The sequence below is a fragment of the Primulina eburnea genome, chromosome 13 (assembly GCF_022965805.1).
Source record: "Primulina eburnea isolate SZY01 chromosome 13, ASM2296580v1, whole genome shotgun sequence".
Classification (NCBI taxonomy): domain Eukaryota; kingdom Viridiplantae; phylum Streptophyta; class Magnoliopsida; order Lamiales; family Gesneriaceae; genus Primulina; species Primulina eburnea.
This window is the reverse complement of record NC_133113.1, coordinates 26,120,502-26,133,934: the sequence shown is the minus strand read 5'-3', so window position 1 is coordinate 26,133,934 and position 13,433 is coordinate 26,120,502. Positions and strand designations below refer to the sequence as shown.

Sequence of the window (13,433 nt, the reverse complement as noted above, 5' to 3'; positions counted from 1 at the left end):
CCCGTAATTTTTACTATTATTATTATAACATCAATTTTATCACTATTATTATTAGTTATTATTATTCTAAGTTATTATTAGTTATTATTATTCTAAGTTCATACAATATCTTACAAGTCATAAAAATTTATACTGTTTTAATAAATTTAATATTTTTTTTGATTTTTTTTTTTATCGAAGGATCCATTTTTTAAATTGGAGTGGACCATAAAATTTTAAAGTAGACAACTAATGAGGCTAACGAACCAATCGCTACCGAGAAAACATGTAATCAACACGGCACATTTACAGCAGAGGTATTTCCAGACGCCATTGTTGGAAGAGCGGCACGTGTTCTTCAAGACAAAATGCCCAATGGAATTCACCGCCAGCCACACGACAAACTTCAAAATCCACACCCACTCTCGATTATCACTCTTCCTTGTCCACACAAAAGAACCCACCAAATTCACCTACTTATATTCCACAAACGCCGAGAAAAATCCGCCATTTGAGAGGGAGGAATCATGGGTCAGGAGGAGGAGGTGGAGAGGGATGAGGGTGGTTTGGTGGTGGTGAAACCAGTGCCTAAAAAGGGGTTTACTTCGACGGCGATCGACTGGTTGGAATGGGCTTTTGTGAAGCTCATGTATGACCCAAAACAGCCTCTTCATTATCTTTCGGGTAACTTTGCACCAGTTGATGAGACCCCTCCTTTCACTGACCTTCCTGTCAGAGGAACCCTCCCAGTGAGATATTTTGAGTTTGCCTTTAACTGATGAAAAAACGTGTGCTTTGTTTTTGTTTGAGTTTTGTGTCTGTTTTTGGTTGTGCATTTAAAAGTATGTACCTTGTGGTCAAATATGGATTAGATTGTTAGTGATGCTAGTTTAGCTTGTTTTTTTTTTGTTTTTTTATTTTTTATTTTCTATGGTTTTCTGGAGTGATTTTTACTTTGGGGCATGGCCAAATCATCTTGAAGTCTGATGTTCATTGTAATGCTGCCACCCAATTCTTCTTCAATATTGTGCTTTTGAACACTCATTTGCAGGATGACTTGCTGGCATATTCAAGTTTGAGGTGAAATTTAGACAATTATCATATATTGGCCACCATTTTTTTTATACATAACCTATCCTCGCTTATTACCGTAATAGACATTCTTATCTTTAATTTTACCTAAACTTTCATTTACTTCCACCAAACATTTTTCCTGCACTCTTCATCAATGTTTTTGTTTTCCTCTCTTCAACATACTTCTATGCTCAGACTTCATTTTTACCATCGGTGATCGCATACCATCCACGTAACCCCAGTCTTCATCTAAGACGGCTTTCGCGACCTCCTCCATTGCTAAATTTAGAAAATCCTTTGAGCTTTTATGCAGCCCATTTGTTCCCAGTCAAAGCATCTCTGTCCATGGCAGGAATGGCTCTGGTGCTAAGGTTTTGCTGTTATTGAACTGAACTGGAGAAGGTCATGTTTATGTTTTAGTTACTTCGTCTGAAAAGCTCATCCTAGGGTAGTTTTTGGTCACATGTGCAATATCGTCTCCAATATTTCATCCTTTCACCAAAGAGATAATCAATTAGCTTACTTGCGGAACTTGATCTTGTGTGCAACTCCATAATCACTTTCCCCATCAACTTCTTAAGTCTTAGTCGGCGTAAAACTCTCCCTCCTACGTGAGTTATCTCCACAATTATGACTTTTTGTTGGACAGTTCCCTTATCTTGTCGAATAGGATGATGTCATCTACGAACGATAAACATTATAAATTATTATGCCAATGCAATTTGCGCTTTAATTACTGTTAGTCACACTCTAATTAATTTAATAAAAATGTTTCTTAAAGTAGGAGACATGCACCTTCTACCTCAAATTTTTTTAAAAAGGAAGTTCTATTTACAGTAGTTTTACTCTTGTAAACCTTGGTTCAGTTTGATAGTTTAAGTGAGAGAGGATCCATAGACAAGAAACACAATTTGCATTTTTTCGGCCTTAAAGACTTCTCTAGCATGATTTATATCTCTAGAACTAGGTGTGAGAATCGGGTCGGGTACCCGACATGTCTTCTAGCATATTGTACTACCCGTTCCTGAAATATAATATTTTGGCTTCTCGATCTTCTGGTACCCGAAATTTATATTTCTTTGATTTTGATGCAAGGAGACAGCAATAGAAAAAATGATCTGGGTAGCTCATAGAATCAACACAGACAAACATCAAACACTTGGTGTGCAAAGAAAACAAGTAGTTGCTGGTATAGCATGGGCATGGGCAAGGAGCCAAGGAAAGACAATCAAAAACCCTGCCAGCAATACACAACATAGCACCAATATACAGAAAATAAATACACCAGCAATGCAACCCAATTATCAAACTAGCTTGTTTGGTGTTGTTAGCGTTTGGAGATTTCCTAGATTACAGCCAACATAAGACGTCATAGTGCCCAATTATTCCATTTTCCATGAGTGAAATTCAATATATGGTAGGCTAGTAGAGAATTTAAATAATTAGGTGCAAACATAGATGAAAACAGATATGAAGTCGGTTCAGAACTTCAGATGCACACAGATCAATATCCTCTTCAATTATAACGTGTTTTTATGTGGAGAGACTAGGGTAGAGGTAGCACTGTCACTTGATCCACAGGCTATAACCACAAGCAGAGAGGGTAAATGAAGGCGACAAATGAAAATGAATGAAGTAAAGGTGGGAACAAGAAATATAAGGTTAGGGCTTAATACGCGCGGGACTCGAATTGATAAGTAAAATACCCGAACACTAACCCAAGTTAACCGAACCCAAATTTTTTAAAAATTAACGGATCCGCTCACATGGGGTTGAGTACCCAATACCCGATTAATAATGTTCACCCTACTTTAGACTGCATTCTCGATTGAAAAATACAGCGGTTTAGCACAGCTCAAGCTCAAGCTCAAGCTTGTTGAATGTAGGAACATGCACTTGCAATTGTACCAAAAGCTATAAATGATAATAATGTTGCGACTCGGTAATTCTAAACCGTTTAGTATACCATATACCATGTTGAGATCATTGTTCACAATAGGAATTCCACAGGATTGTACTATCCAATAAGACTTTTTTCAACTATTGCATCAATTTGCAGCCATAGAAGTTGAACACATGTTCTTGGGTTTATAGACCAAGTACTTTGCACTCTATCAAAAGTTTTAGCTGATGGCATTTGTATAGATTAAATTAGTTAAGTTGTATAGCAGTCCAAGTACCAGTTTTCAATCTTTGTGGTGAAATAACTAGCTAAGGATGATTGTTGCTGCCTAACCTTGAATTTGTACTGGATTTTTTTCTCAATGCTTGAGTTCGTTCGAGCTTTTCTGGAACCTCGGCTTGGTGTAGCCCCAAGCGTGAAGCTAAGACCATGTATCATGTAATTTAGTAGGATTCCATGCTCATTCTAACCTAACTTGTGTTCGACCATTGTTATGAGTTAGGCTTGGTTTGGTTGGTTTTAGAGAACAATAATTTCGTAAGTAATCAAAAATATATTTTGGAATTAGATATCATATTATTGAAATGATAGGATTAATTGTAATTAAAATTTTGAAAAAAGGTTTTTAAATTACTTATATAAAGAAAGAGATAGTGATTGTGATCTAAGTTAAGAGAGAATTAGAAGTTTTAGTTCTCAAGTCATTGAACCATTAATGTATATCTTTATGACAGAACCACGTAAATCCTGTGTTGTAATACATTCGGTCTTCACTATATTCCTACCAATTTATAATTCAAGTTGTCAAGTACAAGTTTTAATATGATGATAAATATGTTATTTTGCTTCAGGAATGCCTGAATGGTGAGTTTGTGAGGGTTGGACCTAACCCGAAGTTTTCTCCCGTTGCTGGATATCATTGGTAATCCCCTCTTTAATCAATTATTTATTGTGACCCTCACATGATCTTATGTTGTGTTTGTGAAATGAACTACGAAACACCAAAACTCCAGCTGCTCACTTGGCTCTCTCTGCTTAATTGATGAAAAATATTTTCACCCTCAGCACATTATTTCCTTGTTTGTGTAGGTAACTGTAACTTTAGTTGTGAGTTGTAGTGGAATATATCTGCTGATCTGATTTTATCCAATGATTTCTTTACCTGACCTTGTTTATTCTCTATGCAGGTTTGATGGAGATGGGTGAGTGTTATAAATTCCTCATTTATCTCTTAGTTTTTGTAGCTAATTTTAACCAGGATGGGATGTCTCCTCATCCTGTCAAATTAATTAATTATCCATTATTCTGCTGAAACTTGAAATTGCAGGTATTGAAGTTCACAACTTTCAAAATAAAAGAAGCCACTTTTTCAGCGATTTTACATTCTCAACATTAATTATTTCTTGGCTAGTATGACACATCAACAACAACAAAAATCATATATTTTTACAGCAGTGAAACTTTTACTAATAAACTTGATTTGTTTTCTGATTCTACGAGTATGACGAGATCACTGATTATGATTGATAGCAATCAATAAGCCTTCCTAGAATATTTATATATCACTCTTATGGATTGTACTACCTTTGTAGATTTTCCTTGTCCTGATATGTATCAAACTTCTCCTTGGTAGAACTTCTATATTACAGAACACTGAGTGCACTAGAAAGAGCTGATTTGTAGACCTTGATAATTTTTTTAAAAAAAAATTAAAACATGTTGTCTCGTAGTCAGTATGCATAACCTTATTGTTGTGTGTCTTACATCTATGCAAAAGAAATATGTTCATCAAAACAATCGGATAGTGTTGGTGGGTTAATTGTAAGCAAATCTTTGAAGGAGACTAAAAGACGTGGATTTTGCTGTACCAGGTTATTCTGTACATCAACTATGATAATTTCCAGTCTAATGTAGATTGTCGATCACTTGATTTCTTGGTTGAACGTTAGGATTTATTTTCAAGAATGCTTTGAGCATTCTTTAATTGTTTACTGATAGTATAGCTTTGACATCTCGCTTTACTGTCATTATACCATTTAAATTATCAAACTGCTTTAAGTAAGCATAACTATTAAGTTTTTCCTACAACATATGTTCTCAGAAGTGAAAGAAAATTTATGAATCTATCTATATGGAATCTTCTTTGGCTATTTGTTTGTTGCCTTGCTTTGATTAAGAGATCTTCATGTTCATTGTTTTCTAAACTTTACCATGTTTAAACACCTACTCGGGCATTCTAAGTCGTGCATTATTAGAATTTTTTACTTCAGTGGTACCAGACATACTTTGAACTTCTCAACTGACTGATTATCATGCCAACAATGTGCCTTTTATGGTGCTCTATTTTGCAGAATGATTCATGGAGTGCATATTAAAGATGGAAAATCTACATATGTCTCTCGCTTTGTGAAGACATCACGCCTTAAACAAGAAGAGTTTTATGCGGGAGCTAAGTTCATGAAGGTTTGCATGTGGATTATGAATTATTGTAAATTCTAGAGGGAACATCTTTCATTATCTTGAACTCATTTCTCTTTCGTTTTTTACCATGAACACTATGCAATGGTAAATAAGAATTTCTTTAAATCCTCTCCAGTTCTTTTTTCTTTTTCTAATTACTAAACCTTTAATATCAGCATTCCCTATTCGTTCATCTACAATGTATCTAAGTTGTGTTTGGGTGTTTTTGATGAAACGGAGAGAGAACCTTTTCACTCAGGTGAATGCATTGGCTGGACTTACCTATCCTATGAGGAGTATATTCCAGTATTACAATGTGGAAAATAATGATGTGTTGTTAATATCGTTGGGCCTTGATGGCTAATGGCATCTACCATGTTGGAAAACATGGTCTGTCAAGGAAATAACTTAAGAGGGTTGTGAGGATCTATTTTCTCTTCTTGTTCCATGTAAAATCAACCCGGAGTAGTGGAATAGGAAAATAAAATAAAGATAAATAAAGAAAATAAGACGATATCCTAAGATGCATGATTAACATACAGGCTGTTCGTCTAATTGCCGGAAAGGCTTTCATACTCAATAATACATGCCATGGTTTAATCTCTCTTTATATATAATATATATACATATATTTGTGTGTGTGTGTGTTCATCAAATGTAGGGTGTTTATCACATTTATTTTGTAGGTGCTAAATATTGTCCCTATGATTTGCAGATTGGTGACCTGAAAGGAATGTTTGGACTTCTCATGGTCAACATGCAAATGCTTAGAACAAAGCTTAAAGTACTGGATGTTTCCTATGGTCATGGTACAGGTAATAAATCATGATTGTTTGTCACGTGTAAACGGTGGTCTAACCCCGCCCCCTCCCCACACACCCACACCCTCCCTGCTTAAATTACAGTTTTTGTAATTATCCTAAATTATAGTAAGATTTATTTATTTGGTTGCTGATTTCTAAGATGAAGGGTGTTCCTATTGCAACCACAAATTCTTTTCACGATATCAACAGATATGACAGAAGATGGGAAAAAAAAATGAAATGTATAAATGAAAATTTCTATTCCCAGAGGTTAGCCTCTGTACAAAGAGACACTCTCTTTTCCCTAGCTGCTGCTAGTACCCACAAACTCTGAAATTGAATATAACTGAATGCCTACCACTTTCCTCTGCTCATATTTTTATTCTCTCATTTCCTCCCCTTCCACATGATCTATAATTAACCATGGGCTTCTCTTACTTGGTCCTTGACTCTTTGCTTGTTTAAATATCTGGGGCCAATAGTAATTGGGTCTCTAACAGTTCATATTTTTTCAGCTAATACAGCTCTTATATATCACCACGGAAAGCTATTGGCACTCAGTGAAGCAGATAAACCATGTAAGCTTTCATTCTACTTGTTTTCTTTTCTCATTACCCTTTTGCTCATTGTATGTTTAATTAATGCCCTCTGTCATAGTACAAAATTTGATTCATACCAATAATTTTGTGTGGTTTGAATCACTCATCAGTTTTCCTCGGTTTTTTTTGTGATTGTAAACGAAAATTTTATTAGAATAAGAGAACAAAATACAAACAAGTGGATGAGAAATCCGCAAACAAATCACAAAGAAACATGTTACACTATCATCAATAGCATAGAAATTTCCAATCCCTCGTTACTTTTGAGATACAAAGGTGGTTAAACTTTGGCAACTTTGTCGTCCAACTCGCGACTTTGAATTTAATCTTCTCCCAGACCTCATTTGTAGACTCGACTATGTCTCTGTAAATTTTTTAGTTCCACTCCAACCAAATTGACCAAAATAGGCAATGCAAAACTCCTAGTTCTCCTCCTGGTAAGTAAACTTGGCTCCAAAAGAAACACGTCCTGCGCCTTTCTTGGGAAGGTCCATTCGAAACCCAATTCCTGCAATACTTTTATCCAAATTTCGCTCGTGAACACAAATAATGCAAAAGTAGATAGTCTTGATCCTCCTCTTTGTTCCGGCATACGCTACACCATTGCGGGCTTAAAGCACAAATACGTCATTTTTGTTGCAACGAATTGCAAATTGGCAATTTTTCCAAAGCCACAGTTCACGAGAAAACTTGAACATTATGCGGGATAGGTACTTTCCAGACATTATTGTAATACGAGAAAAAAAAAGAAAGTTACTGATTAGAAAAAAAAGTCATAGAGAAAACTAACAGAAAAAGACCCCTAGAGAATCCCCAACCAAACCCTAAAATCCTCGGTGCCCAGCTCCAGATTAACTATATGTAAGACCCTAATAAAGTGTTGAACTCAACAATTTCGACCTCATTTAAATCTCTTCTGAAACGCACATCCAATCAAAGTTGGAGTTATCGGGAAGTCCACTACATTGACCATAAATGCTCTTGATAACTTTTTTCCACAAGGAATTCCTTTCCACTGAACATCTCCACCACCATTTCTCTAAAAGTGACTTATTCCTCAAGCAAATATTCCCCAAGCCTAGACCCCCCTTATCTTTAGGTTTAGAAACTTGATCCCATGCAACTACATGACCATGCACCTCCCCATCGGCACCGTCCACAGAATGTCTCTCATTAATTTCTCTATCCTTTTTGCTACCCGAATTGGCATTTTAAAGAGAGACATGAAATACGTTGGCATCGCACTTAACACTGACTTTATCAATGTTAGGCGATCCCCCCTTGAAAGAAACGTCTTTTTCCAGCTTGCTAGATTCTTAGACATTTTGGAAACCACAAGTTCCCAAAAATCAACATTCCTAGTATTGCCACCCAACAGTGCCCCGAGATACTTAACTAGCTACTTCTCATTTTTGCACCCAATTATTGTAGCCAATAATCTTTATTTATTCTAATGAAAATAGTTTCCTATCAAAAAAAAAAAATTGTAGCCAAACCTTCGACCTCCACTTCCGAATAATTTAATCCCAACAAAACGCTTTTTTCCAAGTTAATCTCATGGACGTAATGTCTACCAATAATTGCTGAAACTTATGTGATATGTTTGTTTATTGCTGTACTGTTTTCAATCTATTGCACAGATGTCATTAAAGTTTTGGAAGATGGGGATTTGCAAACAATTGGCATGCTGGATTATGACAAAAGACTGTCACATTCTTTTACTGCTCATCCAAAAGTTGACCCGATTACTGGTAAAGGATATGTCCATTTAAATTCAACAGTAAAAGTAAATTTTTTTAGTCATTGAGTTAAAATTCAAATGATGCTAACTTATTTTCTGAGTTCGAAATATTGAAGTTATTTTTATCTCCTTTTCTGCTGTTACCTAAATTACACTAAAAGATCGAATGACGCCTAAATAACAACTTAGATATAATAGTAAAAGGCATTCTGCTGCCATCATGTTTTCCTACTTCCAGTAGTTTGAAGATTCATGTAAATTATTTTTGGATTTGCTGGTCATGTGTGGTCCGTCATGCTACCAGTGTTGAGGCAGAATATATGGAATGCTTGCTGACAAGTAGAGTGTGATATTAAAGAGGGTTCTCGGTTAGTGTTAATTTTACTTGATGATGTAGGAACGACGCGTGATGTGAAACACATTGAGATGCGACACTGACTTGGATGACAATTGGTGGGCAATGAGTTGGTCATTTGACTACAGAATCTATCACCTAGTTGTGATCTTTGGGTGCTTAATTGATAAAAATCAATGACAATCTTAATCAAAACAAATGATCGTAGTCACGGACAAGCTTGCGAAATGCATACGATGTGTGAAATTAGTTTTAACAATGGTATCTTAAATAATGAATTTGAGATGTTTATTTTTCATACTTTACTAGCAATGTGGCTTGCTTATCTGAACTTGTGATGCAGGTGAAATGTTTACCTTTGGTTATGCTCACTCTCCACCATATATCACATACAGAGTCATATCAAACGATGGCGTAATGCATGATCCAGTGCCTATTACTGTGTCAGAACCAATCATGATGCATGATTTTGCCATTACTGAAAATTATGCTATTTTTATGGATCTACCATTGTACTTCAGACCAAAGGTGAGGAGATTATTTAAACATTATTCTTCTTTGACATTAAAATTTGTTATGATTATAAATATATGTGCCTTTTAACTTTTAAAAGAGGCATACCAAGATCATCTGACCCCTTGTCCTTTTGCTGTCTCTTTTTTCTAAAAAAAATAAAAAAATCCCACGTATATGTTGAATGATCCTCTAGATTCTAATGATACAATATAAGCATCCTTATTTGAAAATTTATGGGTAATACTTTATGTATGACCAGCTTCTAGGACATACTGCGTTTAGGCACTTGATGACATCAATAATTAGTTAGCATCAGTTCCCATGTTGTGTCATTGGCTGCATGAACTCATTCAAGCTTTTCTTTCACTAGAATATATTTATGGGTAATACTTTATCTATGTGACCAACTTCTAGCACATACCGGTTTTAGGCACTTGTAAACTACTTATATATCTTATTATTTTAATATTTAGTCTTTCATATTCACTCATTCGGAAGTATTATATTTTCAGGAAATGGTGAAAGAGAAAAAATTTATATTCAGTTTTGATCCTACTAAGAAAGCCCGGTTTGGTATCCTTCCACGGTATGCGAAGAATGAGCTCTTAATCAAGTGGTTCGAGCTTCCAAACTGCTTCATTTTCCATAATGGTGAGCATCTAGCTTGAATGTGTCATAAGTATGATTGCTTGTCTGATGGAGGACCGAACAGACTTTGTGGATCCATATATGTTTATGCATGTTGATTTAACATCATCCCAGATTTCAGCTATTTACAAAAGCTTCTTTGATTAGGTTATGGATTTGAATTTCTAATGGATGGCTCAACATAAATTCCAAACAGAGCTTAGGATATACATTGTCAGTTCAACTTCACTATAAATAGGATTGATATTGTTTAGATCTTTCAACTTCACCATAAAAAGGAATTGTATTGTTTAGATTTTGGCATCTTGCTTTTGGTAATAGGAATCAGAAGCACGTGTAAATGCTTGGCATGGGATAAAAAAAACAAAAAAAAAAAATGACTAGTTGAATTTGGTCGATTAAGCTTGGAATATATGAGAGTGATCTTTTTGTTGGGAAAAAGATATGGCTGGTGTACAGGCAAAAATATTGTCCCCTATTGATGCTTACAGACAATAGAAATTGTTTCTCAAGATATAATGACTGCAAAATCGAAGAGGTAACAATACAAAATTCAAAACATCAGAAACCACGTAACAAACCACGAAAAGGTTTATAAATTCTCGATATTTTTAAGTGTTTATAAACTCTTGAATTTTATTCTATTCTTGGATGTAAGCGTCGTTTACTTAAAATCTGAATTTAAAATTTATGCCTTTAAAGTTTGAATCTAATAACTGTTTTTTAGATATTGAATACTAGAATTATATAAAGGATATAGAGAGAAAATTATATGATTGAATTAAATAGAAAACAAGGGGTCCTTTTTATATTTACTGGAAAATTGTATATGTCTTTGTAAATAGCCACAACTATTTGCTATTGGGTCACACTAATTGGCCAGAGAGGAGGGCATGTCCCTTCTGCTTGGCATCCACATGGTCAATGCGTAGCAAACTCATGGTACCCGTATGAACGTGTGGAACTCACATTGCACCCATGTGGAGCCCATGTGGCCTACCTGCACAGACTGTTTGTCGAGCCTGAATCCCACCTGCATGGCCAATTCATGGAGCCCGTGTCCCGCCCTTTTGGCAGACACTTACAAATTTAATTTAGGGGTCCTAATCTAAGACCAATGTGGCTCAAGTCTTATGCCAAAAAATGGCTGAGAGCTCAACCAAACAAGCCTAAAGTTCAAAACTCAAGCCGAACTAACCTAAGGTTCAATGCTCAGGCCAAATCATGGGCATAAGTAAGTCAGTGATTATGCCAATCGAAGCCTCTATTTACGATGTAAGGTGCTAAGTTCCCTCACTTCGGTCATCGAGCCTACCAACGGCTCAAAACCGATAACTTCCCCATCAAAGCAAATCAAAACCAGTTCAAGGTCATATTGTATGTCATAGTATAACTATGTGACCTTTAGGGTTGTTTTCTGCTTTGGCATTTTCGGTCCTGACTCCTGACAAATCATGAGATTCAATTGTTTGTCAGCAAATGCTTGGGAGGATGGAGATGAGGTTGTCCTGATCACTTGTCGGCTTCAGAATCCTGATCTTGACATGGTTAATGGCACTGTAAAGCAAAAGCTGGAGAATTTCACAAATGAACTGTAAGAGCCTTGCAGTTATGAAAAGATTTCTTTCTTTATCTACCCCATCTTAAATGACTCTGAATTGGTATTGTCTATTCAGGTATGAGATGAGGTTCAACCTGAAAAATTGTTTGGCTTCACAGAAAAGGTTGTCTGTTTCCGCTGTAGATTTTCCCCGGATAAATGAAAGCTTCACCGGAAGGTAACATTTTATCAATTATTCAATGATTTGGCTCGAACGAACAGCACACTGAAAAAAGATTCAATAAAAATCATTAATGTTCAGCTTTTAAGTACTCAGTACTGAATAAATATGTTATTCATAGCGCGGTGTATCTATATATGGTTTTTTACATTTTAAAATGTTTGAATAATTAATCGTGTTGGTAATTTGGATTGATCTAATTTTCCAATTTTGCGGTTGTTAACATAACCAAGGTTGACAAGACTTAAGGTTAGGTGCACACCTTATAAGCTTTCAATAACTATGAGAAAAATCACCTGCTGAGAGGTTCACATTTGATTCTTATAACTATTATGTCCTGTGTGGCTGCTATTGGCATAGTAATTAAAACGTGATGTTTGGACTGTTATACGATTTTAAAAATATAAATTGCTCTATTATCATCAAGTATAATTTTCGGTTGAACGACAAACACTTGGTCCTCAGATTGTTTTTCAATCATCAGGATCATTGAAATCTTGTGTATTCAGGAAACAACGCTATGTATATGGGACGATACTGGATAGTATTGCTAAGGTGACTGGTATTATTAAATTTGATTTACATGCGGAGCCAGAGACTGGAAAGTCGCTGCTCGAAGTTGGAGGAAATGTCAAAGGTATCTATGATCTTGGACCTGGAAGATTTGGATCGGAGGCCATCTTTGTTCCCCAGAAGCCTGGCACGACCTCTGATGAAGATGATGGCTACTTGATTTTCTTCGTACATGATGAGAACACCGGGTACCTTTTTTTTTCTCAGATCAATCATATTTGTATTGCTAATCTGTTGTTGGCCTTTTTGAATCTTTTCAACCAAATATATGACTTGGATATGGCGTACAGAAAGTCACAAGTGAATGTAATCGATGCGAAGACGATGTCACCAGATCCTGTTGCCATAGTTGAACTACCTAAGAGAGTTCCATATGGTTTCCATGCCTTCTTTGTGTCTGAGGTCAGTACATTCAGAAACAGCCATGACTATAATTCTTTAGCATCTTCACTATACCTTGTTATGATTTATGCTTCCTTTCCTCTCTTTTTCTTTTTGGTGCTACTTAAACAGGAACAACTTCGAGAACAGGAAAAGCTGTGAATTTATGGTGATCTCATAGTTGACCTTTATTTGGAAAGTACCGCTTTGTTACATACTTAAGAAGTTGCAAATATGAAATACTGCAGTTTTATAGTATGATATATGGAACACAAATGAACACATATCTTTCTATTGTCAAAATTATCGCAATTTTTTGTTCCCCTTTAGGAAACTGGTACGAGGCACGTGAGCCCACTGATATGGTAATAACTCTACGAGGCACGACAAATAAGACAAGTTAAAGTGATATAAATATCTGACAAAAAGTTCAAGAAAGTTTAAATAATAATAAATACAAAGTTTGCGAGATTAATAATTTGATGAACATTTTATTTATTTACCGACCATGAAAATGGATTGTATTGGGTTGATTATTCATACTACTTGTGAGAATTATGATAGTGGTTATAGAACTAAAAAAAAGATGTCAATCGAATGTATTGTGCGTGATTTATTAT

At 35.5% G+C, this 13,433-nt stretch overlaps 1 protein-coding gene across 1 annotated transcript; it reads left to right on the top strand.

Moving 5' to 3' along the window:
* Window positions 1–362: 362 nt before the first annotated feature.
* LOC140809602 (carotenoid 9,10(9',10')-cleavage dioxygenase 1-like) lies at window positions 363–13,097 on the top strand. The gene is made up of 14 exons (XM_073167291.1): window positions 363–728; window positions 3,808–3,878; window positions 4,144–4,158; window positions 5,308–5,419; window positions 6,132–6,231; window positions 6,735–6,797; window positions 8,459–8,569; window positions 9,258–9,442; window positions 9,943–10,081; window positions 11,555–11,672; window positions 11,755–11,856; window positions 12,369–12,620; window positions 12,723–12,834; window positions 12,946–13,097. Exons 1-14 carry the CDS (start codon window positions 507–509, stop codon window positions 12,973–12,975), a joined length of 1,632 nt encoding a protein of 543 aa, XP_073023392.1. The 5' UTR covers window positions 363–506; the 3' UTR covers window positions 12,976–13,097.
* Window positions 13,098–13,433: the final 336 nt, after the last annotated feature.

What these genes read in the sequence shown, in the direction of transcription:
- LOC140809602 (XM_073167291.1), top strand. Translation starts at nt 507, where the DNA reads ATGGGTCAGGAGGAGGAGGTGGAGAGGGATGAGGGTGGTTTGGTGGTG. An exon ending in AAAAGTTGACCCGATTACTG is followed by an intron (nt 8,570 to 9,257) that starts GTAAAGGATATG and finishes CTTGTGATGCAG; the next exon opens with GTGAAATGTTTACCTTTGGT. An exon ending in CATTGTACTTCAGACCAAAG is followed by an intron (nt 9,443 to 9,942) that starts GTGAGGAGATTA and finishes TTATATTTTCAG; the next exon opens with GAAATGGTGAAAGAGAAAAA.